Raw genomic sequence first — 13,426 nt, 5'->3', positions numbered from 1 at the left:
TGATTAAGGAAACTTCCCTGAATATATTTGATAAATTCTTTCCATCCAGCCCTTTCACAGTATGTGAGTCCCAGTCAATAAGTGGAAGATTAAAGTCACCTGCTATTCAACCTCATGTTTCTTGCAGCAGTCTGTGATCAAAGTACAAATTTGCTCCTCTGAACCTCGCAGACTGTTGGGTAGTCTATTATATAATCCCTTTAATGTGGTCATACCTTTTTATTCCTTAGTTCTACCCATAAAGCCTCACTAAATAAGCTCTCTAATCTGTTTTAACTGAGCACAGCTGTGACATTTTCCCTGACTAGTAATTCCACCCCTCCTGCTTTAATCCCTGCTGCTTTGTCATGTCTACAACAATGGAACCCCTGGAAAATTGAGCTGCCTCTCCAGCAACCAAGTCTCATTAATGGCTATAATGTTATAATTCCACATACTAATCCATGCATTGGGCTTATCTGCTTTCCTACAATATTCCTTGCATTGAAATATACGCAGCTGAGAACATTAGTCCCACCATGCTTTTGATTCCCTGACTTTGTATGTAGGCTTAACAACATCTTTCTCCACAACCTCTCCACTATCTGTTCTGGTACTCTGGTTTAATCCCCATGCAGTTAACAAATCTTTCTGATAGGATATTAGTCCCCCTCCAGTTCAGGTGTAAACTGTCCCTTATCTTTGGGTCCCACCTTCCCTGAAAGAGAGCCCAGTGACTGAAAAACCTGAAGCGCTTCCTCCCGCACCAACTCTTGAGCCATAGGTTAAACTGTACAATCTTAATTCCTGGCCTCACTGGCATGTGACACGAGTAGCAATCCTGAGATCACAGTCCTGGAGGTTCCGTTCATTAACTTAGCACCTAACTTCCAGAACTTGCTTTGCAGGACCTTGGCACCCATCCTATGCCTGTCATTGGTATCAATGTGGCCCACAACCTCTGGCTGCTCACCCTCTCACTTAAGAATACTGTGGACTTGATCAGAGATTCCCTGATCCTGGCATAGGGGAGGAAACAATCCATTCAGAAATATCATTCGCATCCTCAGAACCTCCTTTCTGTTCCCCTAACCAATGAATCCCCTATCGAAATTTGAGAAAGAGAAACTAAATTCCAATGTGTTGGTATGTCAGTGAAATGAAGGAAATTACAATGGCATGAGAGGGGAACTGGCCAAAGTTGACTGGAAAGGAACACTAGCAGGAAAGACAGCAGAGCAGAAATGGCTGGAGTTTCTGCAGAAAATGAGGGAAGTGCAAGACAGATATATTCCAAATCAGAAGAAACTTTTGAATGGAAGAAGGACACTACCATGGCTGACAAGTAAAGTCAGAGCCAAAGTAAAAGCAAAAGAGAGGGCATACAAGGAAGCCAAAGCTAATGGGAAGATAGAGGATTGGGAAGCTTTTAAAAACTAGCAGAAGGAAACTAGGAAGGTCATTAGGAAGGAAAATCTGAATTATTAAAGGAAGCTGGTGATTAATATCAAAGAAGATACTGAAAGCTTTTTTAATTATAAAAAGGGTAAAAGTTGAGGGTAGATATAGGACCAATTGAAAATGACACTGGAAATATTGTAATGAGAGACACAGAGATGGCAGAGGAACTGAATGTGTATTTTCTGACAGTCTTCGCAGTGGAAGACATCTGCAATATACTAAACATTCAAGAGTATCAGGGAAGTGAAGCATGTGCAGTGAAAATTACAACTGAGAAGGTGCTCAGGAAGCTTCATGGTCTGAGGGTGGATAAATTTCCTGAACCTGATGGACTGCACTCTCGGGTTCTGAAGGAAGTTGCTGGAGAGATTGTGGAGGCATTGACGATGATTTTTCAAGAATCAATAGATTCTGGCATTGTACCGGATGACTGAAAAATTGGAAGTGTTATTCCGCTATTTAAGAAGGGTGGGAGGCAGCAGAATAGCCTGATATCAGTGGTTGGGAAGCTGTAAGAATCAACGGTTAGGGATGAGATAATGGAGTACCTGGAGGCACATGACAAGATAGGCCAAAGCCAGCATGGTTTCCTTAAAGGAAAATCCTGCCTGACTAACCTACTGCAATTTTTTGAGGAAGTTACAAGCAGGGTAGACAAAGGAGATGTAGTCGATGTGGTGTACTTGGATTTTCAGAAGGTCTCTGACAAGGTGTCGCACATGAGGCTGCTTAGCAAGATAAAAGCCCATGGAATTACAAGTAAGTTACTAGCATGGGTGGAGCATTGGCTGATCAACAGAAAACAGAGAGTGGGAATAAAGGGATCCTGTACTGGCTGGCTGCCAGTTATCAGTGGAGTTCCACAGGGGTCGGTGTTGGGACCACTGCTTTGTATGATGTGTGTCAATGATTTGGATTATGGGATTAATGGATTTGTGGCAAATTTTCCAATGATACAAAGATAGGTGGAGGAGCAGGTAGTGTTGAGGAAACAGAGAGCCTGCAGAGAGACTTAGATAGTTTAGGGGAATGAGCAAAGTGGCAAATGAAATACAATGTTGTAAAGTGTATGGTCATGCATTTTGATGAGGAAATAAATGGGCAGACTATGATTTAGATGGAGAGAGAATTCAAAATGCAGAGATGCAAAGGGACTTGGGAGTCCCTGTGCAGGAAACCCTAAAGGTTACCCTCCAGGTTGAGTCAGTGGTGAAGAAGGCGAATGCAATGTTGGCATTCATTTCTAGAGGTATAGAATATAAGAGCAGGGATGTGATGTTGAGGCTCTATAAGGCACTCGTGAGACCACACGGAGTATTGTGTGCAATTTTGGGCTCCTTATTTTAGAAAGGATATACTGACACTGGAGAGGGTTCAGAGAAGATTCACGAGAATGATTCCAGGAATGAAGGAGTTACCATATGAGGAACATCTGGCAGCTCTTTGGCTGTAATCCCTGGTGTTCAGGATAATAAGGGGGGGATCTCATAGAAACATTCCAAATGTTTAAAGGCCTGAACAGATTAGATATGGCAAAGTTATTTCCCATGGTAGGGGAGTCTAGGACAAGAGGGCACGACTTCAGGATTGAAGGAGGTCCATTTAGAACAGAGATGTGGAAAAATTACTTTAGTCAGAGGGTGGTAAATTTATGGAATTTGTTGCCATGAGCGGTTGTGGAGGCCAAGACACTGGGTGCATTTAAGGCAGAGATAGGTAGGTTCTTGATTAGCCAGGGCATCAAAGGGTATGGGGAGAAGGCAGGGGAATAGGGATGACTGGAAGAATTGGATCAGCCCATGACTGAATGGCAGAGCAGACTCAATGGGCCGAATGGCCTACTTCTGCTATATCTTATGGTCATATGGCTATAGCTTGCCTCTTCCCCACCCCACACTCCTCTGAGCCACAGAGACAGACTCAGTGCTAGAGATCCTCTCGCTGCGTTCCTCCCTGGTAGGTCATCCCCCTGACAGTATCCAAAGTGGTACAGATATACTTATTATTGAGGGGAATCGCCACAGGGATACTCTGCACTGGCTGGCTATTCCCTTTCCCTGTCCTGACAGTCACCCAGGTGCCTGCCTTCTGTAACTTAGGTGTGAATACCTCCCTGTAGCTCCTATCTGTCTCCTCCTCATTCATCTGAATGTGCCAAAGGTCATCGAGCTGCAGCTCCAGTTCCTTAACATGATCTCTAAGGAGATGCAGCTCAATGCACCTTGTGCATATGTCGTTATCGTGGAGTCTGGAGAAATTTTTTGGATGTTCTGAAGAAATGAATGGATGTGAGAATGTTGCAGGAAAATGGCATTCAGATTAAAGTCCAGCCACGATTTGATGAATGGAAAAAGAAGAGTAGACTCTAAAGGCTAGTTGGCCTGTACCTGCTACATTCTCTTAAAAGGGGTAGATACAATTCACCTGGACCATGGATTCTACTTAGTGATAAAGTGAGAGGATGGTAAGAACAAATTTGCACAGGGAAGGGCACCAAGACTGTCAAGCCAAATGACAGTGATATCAGTTGAGAGAGAGAGTAGTGAAGGCCTATTAATTGAGAATGATCCATCTGCTGAGTATGTAATTTGTGGAAGATGAATGAATCTCCTTATTCAAATATTATTTACATGGGTGAAATATTGACTCAGTTTTCTCTATCTTGAGAAACTACTTGTGGCACTTTCTGATTTTGTTTCCAATTTCCAGCAAAAGAGTTAAAATATTTTTGAAATAACAGATTGAATAAACTTTTTTTAGTAAATCACTTATCTTTCCATTTCAATGGCAGGGCTATTCATCTCTTCCCTCCACACCAAATGTAAATGCACGATCAGTCGCTTTGAATCCATCATTATCTGTTAACAATGTTGCAAGAACGTTGGACGTAAAGAAACGGAGAGCACCAGCCCCACCATCAGCTTCTCCAGAGCATACAAATGTGAAACGTGTGGAGGACGGTGCACAAGAGGTATTAATGCATTGTTATATAGTACAGAATTAATCCCTTATTCTACCATACAGTATTTCTGCTGACCATCAAGTATCATCTGTACAAATCCCATTTATTAACATTTGACCCCTGGAAAATTTTTAAGTTACTTTTAAGTAAATAATTATCCAGGCTTGTTTGACACTGCTTTAATTTTGTGATATGCATTTTGAGCACAATAAATGTAAGTTATTGCAAAAAATAAAGTGCTATTAAATATTCAAGAGACATTAGGTTTAATAAAGTAATTTGAAATTTTCTGTGCTACCAAGCGGAAGGTCGTAAAATCAGAAATGCAGGAGGTTTTACGTACTTACTCCTCTTCGAATCATCAATTGGTGGAAAGTCTAGAATAAAGATGTACAAATTTGGGACAGAACCACAAGCAGTAATGGAAGTAGAATAGTGGATAGATTCCGATTTGAAGATGTATTTTAAAATAGAATGGCTATGTATCCTATGCATAGCTCAGTAAAGAAACAATATAGAAATATGAATTTTGCATTTAAGTTAAATTTAACTTAGGATATGCTCTGCAGTCTGTATTTCTCAAATCTTCTAGAACGGGCCCTCCAAAGCCCAAAGGGATCATAATCTAAATTTTCTCAATTGAAAATAGATGAAATGTTTTTCAGATCTTTGTTTTTGAGGTACTAAATAATTGGGTAGTCTACCTCAAATTCAAAGAGAATTTGAAAAATTGAGCATTAAGTTTCTGTGGTAGCCTGGCCGCAATTTAAAGCAGTTAGATAAATATATGCAAGAGAATGATCCAAGTTTCATGAGATACCAAGAAAACGCCTTGAGTATGTTTATAGAGGCTGCTTATGATAACTAGAAATATTTTCTTTCGTATACTTCTTAGCGAACAGATAAAAACTTATAACAGTTTTTGCTAATGTTTGAAGACAAAATATATTACCCTGGCATGGCATCATTGGGCTTTGTTTGAACACTTTGGATGGTGGCGGGGGGGGGGGGGGTGCGGTATGGCACATTTGGCTTTTAAATTTATTTCAAATTTGACAAATATGGGGACACTAATATGTAGCATTGTGTGGGGACTTGCATGAAAAAATCTGAAATACTTCATGTGGGATAAATGCATAATTGTTGACAAGGTAGCCATTGAAGCATTAGGTTGAATATTGCAAGGTCTTGGATGACAATAATAAATCAGAGGGTGGTGCTGCTTTAGTACTAACTGGAGATTTTTGTTAAATATGATCAGTAACTCCATGAGGTACTAAAGCAGATAAATTGAAAGCCTCTATTACAGCCACAAGATTATCAGTTCAAAACCACATACAATTGAGGCTACTAAATGACTGCTATTGAGGAAAATGTCTGCATCCCCTGGATAACAGGTATCTTATCTGATCTCAAGGGTCTTGGACCGAAACGTCGACTGTACTCTTTTCCATAGATGCTGCCTGGCCTGCTGAGTTCCTCCAGCAGTTTGTATGTGTTGCTTGGATTTCCAGCATCTGCAGATTTTCTCTTGTTTTTCTTTTAAGTGACTTCAGTTTCCTGTTCAACTTAACTTTGCTGTGAAATCACCAGCTTAACCAGGACAATAACCAAAAGTTGTTGGTCTTGATCAGTTGCTCCGGATTTGGAGCATAAAATGATCTATGCAGTTTTACACAATATTCAAAAGTATCCTGAAGCATTTACTGTAAATATTGAAATTAAGTAAATTTGCTCATTGTGCATAGGTGTAAGTATATATTTATATGTTGTAATTTTTGCATTCAAATTTTGTTCAGTGTGTATGATTTTATTGGTAACTTTAGTTAAACTGTATATTTTTAAACTCCTTAATTATATTTAATGTAATTATATTATCCATAGAATAATTATGTATTTAAGCTCAGTTTTGTTTTGCTTACTAGGAATGTTGTAATATCTGTATGCATGGGAAAATTGCAAACATCACAGAGATTAGAGGAAGGTGGGGAGAGTAGGAATTTGTTCACTGAAAGGAGAAATCGATATTTATGCCTTCAGGTTGGAGGGTACCCAGATGGAATATAAGGTGTTCCTCCTGGTAAATCTCTTCTGACATTCACAGAGCCTCAACATTCCTCCTGTAATGGGGCGGCCAAAGAGCCACACAATCTTCCAAGTGCAGGGTAACCAAACTTTTATGTAACTGCAAAATCACTTCCTGACTACTGTACTCAAGGCACCGACCAATGAAGGCAAGGATGCCATGTGCTTTCTTCACCACGCTATCTAATCATATGTCCACTTTCAGTGTGCTTTGGACTCGGACCCCAAGATCCCTCTGTACATTAATACTGTTAAAGGTCCTTCAATAACTGTCCACTCACCCCTTATATTAAGCCTCCTGAAGTACAACGCATCATTCTTGCTTGGGTTAAAGATTATCAGCTATTTTTCCACCCATATCTTTGACAGCCCTCTACACTGTTCACAATGCCACCAATCTTTGTGCTTTCCGTAGATTTACTAACCCACCATCTACATTTACATACAAGTCATGGATATATATACACCATAAGCAACAGGGAAACCAGCAAGTATGTAGTTTTCCAAGTGTGTATAGTGATATCCAAATGCAATGGACATCTTGATCTCACTTGGCCAAATCTTCTGCCAATAAATTTATTAGTATTTCCTTAAGCAAAGTATGTCTGCCTCAGCAGTTGACGCTACTGTCTTAAATGGGTGAATTTCAAATGCAATGTCTACAACATGCTAATAGGATTATATAGCAAGTATAGCACACATTAATTAGAGAATTAAAATTTGTTTCAGCTTGGGTTGTCAACTAATTTTACCTGACACACAGCAGAGGAAAAGGAAGTGTTCATCATTTATTCAAAGTTCAAAGTACATTTATTATCAAAGTATGTATATTTTATACAACCTTGAGATTCATCTCCTTACAGGCAGCTCAATAGAACCCATTAAAAAGAAGACCATCAAACCTAATATGCAAAAAAAAAATCATGCAGACACTAAAAATTAAGCAAATGACATTCAGAACTAAAGTTTATGAAAGTGAGTTCACAGCTGCGAAGCCAGTCACAGCCAATCCAGGATCCCATTGGTTGCAGTTCTTTCTGGATTATATAAAACATAGAAGCAGAATTAGGCCATTCAGCCCATTCTGCTCCATTATTTTATCATGGCTGATCCATTTCCCTCTCAACCCTATTCTCCTGCCATCTACCCATAACCCTTCATGCCCTGAATAATTAACCTCTATCAACCTCTACCTTAAATGCACCCAGTGATCTGGCTTCCACAGCCACCCGTGGCAATGAGTTCCATAGATTCCCCACCCTTTGGCTAAAGAAATTCCTCCTCATTTCTTTTCTAAATGGGCATCCCTCTGTTCTGAGGATGTGCCCTCTGGTCGGAGACTCCCCAGTAAAAGGAAACATCCTCTCCACATCCATTCTGTCTAGGTTTTTCAACGTTTGATTGGTTTCAATGAGATTCCCCCCCCCGCCCCCCCCCCCGCTTATTTTTCTAAATTTTAGCAAGTACAGGCCTAGAGTCCTCAATTGCTGGTCATATGATAAGCCTCTCATTCCCAGAATCATTATTGCGAACCTCCTCTGAACCCTCTCCAATGTCAGCGCTTCTTAAGTACACCACTAGTCACTAGCAGCCAATTTAAAAAGGATCACTTTATTCCCACTCTACTTCCTTATTGCCAATCAGCCAATGCTAATATCTTTCCTGTAAAGCCATCCTATCTTGCTTAGCAGCCTTATGTGTGGCACCTTGTTAAAGGCCTTCTGAAAATCCGGGTACACAACATCCACCAATTCTTCTTTGACCATCCTGCTTGTTATTTCTTCAACAAATTCCAACAGGTTTCCCTTAAGGAGTCAATGCTGACATTGGCCTATTTTGTCATGTGCCTCCAATTACCCTGAAACTACATCATTAACAATCAACTCCAACATCTTCCCAACCACTGAGGTCACTTGAATGGCCTATAATATATTATTGCCTAGCTTACCCTCATATTTTATCTCCCCCCCCCATGGTTTTTTAGTTGCCTTCAGCTGGTTTTTAAAAATTTCCCAACCCTCTATCTTAACACTAATTTTTGCTCTGTTATATGCCCTCTCTTTAGCTTTTATTTTGGCTTTGGCTTACTTTGTCAGCCATGGCTACGTCATCCTACCTTTAGAATACTTCAGCTTCATTGAAATGTATCTATCCTGTGCCCTTAGAGTTGGCTAGAAACTCCAGCCATTACTGCTCTGCCATCATCCCTGGTAGTGTTCCTTTCCAATCAACTTAAGCCAGCTTCTCTCTCATGCCTCTGTAATTCCCTTTACTCCACTGTAGTACCAACAAACCTGATCTTAAATTCGCCCTCAAAATTGCAGGCTGAATTCTATCACATTATGATCCCCATTTCCTAATGGTTCCATTACCTTATTCTCCCTAATCATATCCGGTTCACTACACAACACCCAGTCCAGAATTACTGATCCCCTACTGGGCTCAACCACAAGGTGCTCTGAAAACCCAACTCAGAGACATTCCACAAATTCTTTCTCTTGGGATCCAGCAACAACTTGATTTTACAAATCTACCCGCATGTTGAAATCCCCCATGACTAACATAACATTGTCTTTTAGACATGCAGTTTCTATCACCCTTTGTCGTTTGCAGACCACATTCCAGCTACTGTTTGAAGGCTTGTAAATAGCTCTCATCAGGGTCTCCTTACCTTTGCAGTTTTTTCACTCCACCCACAAGGACTTTACATCTTCCCATCTTATGTCACCCCTTTCTAAAGATTTGATTTCATTTTTTACCGGCAAAGCCACTCCAACTCCTCTGCCTACCCCAGTCCCTTTGATAGATTTTGTATCCTTGGATATTAAACTCCCAACTCCAAATGTCTTTTCGCCATGATTTTGTGATACTCACAATGTCATAACTGCCAATCTCCCACTGTGCTACTGTGTGCATTCAACTATAACACTTCAGTCAGTATCTGTCACCATTTTTAGTTTTATCCCTCTGCAATTTTGTCTTATCATCTGCCTGTCCTCCCTGACAGTCTCACTATACACCTAATCTGTTTGTAAACCAACATCCCTACCCAGAGCCCTGTCACTCCTGTTCCCATCCCCCTGCCAGATGAGTTTAAAACCGTCTCTTACAGCTCTAGCAACCCTGCCCACAAGGATACTGGTCGCCCTTGGGTTCAGATTTAACCCATTCTTTTTGTAAAAGACCCCAGAAGAGATCCCAGTGATCCATAAATCTTAAACCCTGCCCCAGCGCTAGTTCCTCAGCCATGCATTCATCTGCCAAATAATCCTATCCTTACCCTCACTGGCACATGGCACAGGCAGCAATCCAGAGATTGTTATCCTGGCAGTCCTGCTTTTCAGCTTTCTATGTAGCTCCCTTCTTTAGGACCTTCTCTCTTTTCATTCCTCTGTCATTGGTACTAATATATACCAAGATGCCTGGCCACTCATGCTCCCTCTTTAGAATGTTGGGGTCAATCCAAGACGTCCCTGACCCTGGTACCTGGGAGACAACATACCATCTGGGTCTCTCTATCACGTTCTCAGATTCTGTCATCTACTCCTCTAACTATGGAATCTCTTATCGCCACTGCGTTTCTCCTCTGCCCCCTTCCTTTCTGAGCCACAGTGCCAGAGATCTGGTCATTGTAGTTCCACCCTACTGGGTTGTCATAGTCATAGTCATACTTTATTGATCCCAGGGGGAAATTGGTTTTCGTTACAGTTGCACCATAAATAATAAATAGTAATAGAACCATAAATAGTTAAATAGGAATATGTAACTTATGCCAGTAAATTATGAAATAAGTCCAGGATTAGCCTATCGGCTCAGGGTGTCTGACCCTCCAAGGGGGGAGTTGTAAAGTTTGATGGCCACAGGCAGGAATGACTTCCTATGACGCTCTGTGCTGCATCTCGGTGGAATGAGTCTCTGGCTGAATGTACTCCTGTGCCCACCCAGTACATTATGTGGTGGATGGGAGACATTGACCAAGATGGCATGCAACTTAGACAGCATGCTCTTTTCAGACACCACCATGAGAGAGTCCAGTTCCATCCCTACAACATCACTGGCCTTACAAATGAGTTTGTTGATTCTGTTGGTGTCTGCTACCCTCAGCCTGCTGCCACAGCACACAACAGCAAACATGATAGCACTGGCCACCACAGACTCGTCCGGCAGATGTTAAAGGACCTCAGTCTCCTCAGGAAATATAGACAGCTCTGACCCTTCTTGTAGACAGCCTCAGTGTTCTTAGACCAGTCCAGTTTATTTTCAATTCGTATCCTCAGGTATTTGTAATCCTCCACCATGTCCACACTGACCCCCTGATGGAAACAGGGGTCACCGGTACCTTAGCTCTCCTCAGGTCTACCACCAGCTCCTTAGTCTTTTTCACATTAAGCTGCAGATAATTCTGCTCACACCCTGTGACAAAGTTTCCTACTGTAGCCCCGTACTCAGCCTCATCTCCCTTGCTGATGCATCCAACTATGGCAGAGTCATCCGAAAACTTCTGAAGATGACAAGACTCTGTGCAGTAGTTGAAGTCCGAGGTGTAAATGGTGAAGAGTAAGGGAGACAAGATAGTCCCCTGTGGAGCCCCAGTGCTGCTGATCACTCTGTCGGACACACAGTGTTGCAAGCACACGTACTGCGGTCTGCCAGTCAGGTAATCAAGAATCCATGACACCAGGGAAGCATCCACCTGCATCGCTATCAGCTTCTCCCCCAGCAGAGCAGGGTGGATGGTGTTGAACGCACTGGAGAAGTCAAAAAACATGACCCTCACAGTGCTCGCTGGCTTGTCCAGGTGGGCGTAGACACGGTTCAGCAGGTAGACGATGGCATCCTCAACTCCTAGTCGGGGCTGGTAGGCGAACTGGAGGGGATCTAAGTGTGGCCTGACCATAGGCCGGAGCAGCTCCAGAACAAGTCTCTCCAGGGTCTTCATGATGTGGGAGGTCAATGCCACCGGTCTGTAGTCATTGAGGCCGCTGGGGCGCGGCGTCTTCGGCACAGGTACGAGGCAGGATGTCTTCCACAGCACAGGAACCCTCCGGAGCCTCAGGCTCAGGTTGAAGACATGGCAAAGTACTCCCCATAGCTGAGGGGCACAGGCTTTGAGCACCCTGGTACTGACACCATCCGGTCCTGCAGCCTTGCTTGGGTTGAGACGTTTCAGCTGTCTTCTCACCTGTTCAGCTGTGAAGCCTACCGTGGTGGTTTTGTGTGGGGAAGGGGTATAGTCATGAGAGCAGGGTGGGGGACTGTGAGGAGGGGTAGGAGGGGAGAGTGGAATATGTATTGTCCCTCCCCAACAGTATCCAACACATACACTTGATTTCAGTTTGTTCCTTTTTGTGATCATTTTGCTTCCATCCCTTCCCCATTCACCAGGCTGCTCAATATTGGTTGACGCACCATATTTCAATTTGGTAACTGACCATCACTCCTTTCTCACCCTCAGACTTCAATAGGATTGCATTTCTGAGCTCTCCACCATATGTAGTGGCTTAACTGAAACTTGATGCATGTGCCCCACTCTAAGCCATTTCATCATCCTGGTGCCTCCCATCTTTCCTAAGAATCACCTGGATTCTTCCATTTCTCTCTCAGCACTCACAGTTGCACATTGAAGTTTGTGGAAAAATAAGGAATTAATTAAGTTAAATAAAAGTTTCCTATTGTAAGTGATGCATGATACCTCTTGTGCTTTGGATATGAAGGACTCCCTCCCCTCACACTGTGATATAACTATCAAGGGACTATAGGTTACAGCATTGAAAAACACCTTCCTGTTACAAAATACTTTTTAAGTCATAATCTAGTAACTTGCAAGCAGCATTCCTGTAAGCATGAATAGGCTTTCTGATATTTGGCATTAATAATAGAACAAGTAAAGCTATTGTTTAAGTCTTCCCTTGATGGAAAATATTGTTTTTACAGGATATTCGTCAGATGAAACATATTTCCTTCCTGGGTTGACATTTGTTTACAGTACGAGGGGTGATTGCTAAGTTCGTGGCCTAAGGTAGAATGAGTCACTTTCAGAAAACCTAGCACATTTATTTTTCAACATAGTCCCCTCCTACATTTACACACTTAGTCCAGCGGTCATGGAGCATACAGATCCTTTCTTTGTAGAAGTCAGCGTCTTGGACCTCCAGAAAATGGTCCACAGCAGGGATGATTGATAAGTTTGTGGCCTAAGGCAGAAGGAAATGAGTTATACAGCTCTTGTTACATGTGCTTGCAGTTCAACTCTTTGAGTGATTATGCAGAAAGTTTGAAGTTAATAACTCATCTCCTTCTACCTTAGGCCACAAACTTATCAATCACCCCTCGTAACTTTGTATATAATTACACTTTAGTCGGTGATATCAACTCTCAAATAAAAGCTTCTGATCAGGTTTAGCAAGAGTATAAAGTATGGCAGTGATGTACAAGTATGGTTCACATATTTAATGTCACGTTTTAGTTTTAAAAAATGGCAGAAAATTGATGGTCAGCACTTACAATCGTATTCCATTGAAGTCGTTTTTGTCTACACTTTGCTATACAATGAAGCTGTGTAAGAAGGTTTTTAAGATTCATGGTGGTAAAGGGTTGGAGAAAGGAGGGCATCATGTGGGCAGAACAAATGAGGCAGTGCGTATCAAGGGAACTCAAAGCTAAATTGCATCTATTTTAATGCAAGAAATATAGCGAGGAAAATAAATGAGTTCATAGCTTTAATTAACAAGGGAGTCTATAATGTTACTGTTACTGAGGCCTGGTTAAAGGATGTGCAGGATGTGATCTTAACTAGCTGGGACAATGGTCTTGAGAAATGACAGATGGAACTTAATGCAGACAAATGTGAGTTGTTGCACTTTGGAGTACAAATCAAGGTAAGACTAGAACAGTAAACAACAGGAATTCTGCAGATGCTGGAAATTCAAGCAACACACA

General features: G+C 41.8%; 1 protein-coding gene across 8 annotated transcripts in view; it reads left to right on the top strand.

Moving 5' to 3' along the window:
- The window catches only part of cobl (cordon-bleu WH2 repeat protein), a 302,078-nt gene that overhangs the window by 173,507 nt on the left and 115,145 nt on the right, over positions 1-13,426 (top strand). For all 8 annotated transcript variants that reach the window (XR_011885441.1, XR_011885442.1, XM_072253549.1 and 5 more), the window contains one exon: positions 4,232-4,411. Coding sequence is in view for 6 of the 8 variants with exons in the window: in XM_072253549.1 (XP_072109650.1) it covers positions 4,232-4,411 (180 nt within the window). In the remaining 2 variants the exon portion in view is untranslated. The remainder of the gene's footprint in view (positions 1-4,231; positions 4,412-13,426) is intronic.

Source organism: Mobula birostris, chromosome 3, assembly GCF_030028105.1.
Source record: "Mobula birostris isolate sMobBir1 chromosome 3, sMobBir1.hap1, whole genome shotgun sequence".
Taxonomy (NCBI): Eukaryota; Metazoa; Chordata; class Chondrichthyes; order Myliobatiformes; family Myliobatidae; genus Mobula; species Mobula birostris.
This window is presented reverse-complemented; position numbering and strand designations above follow the sequence as displayed.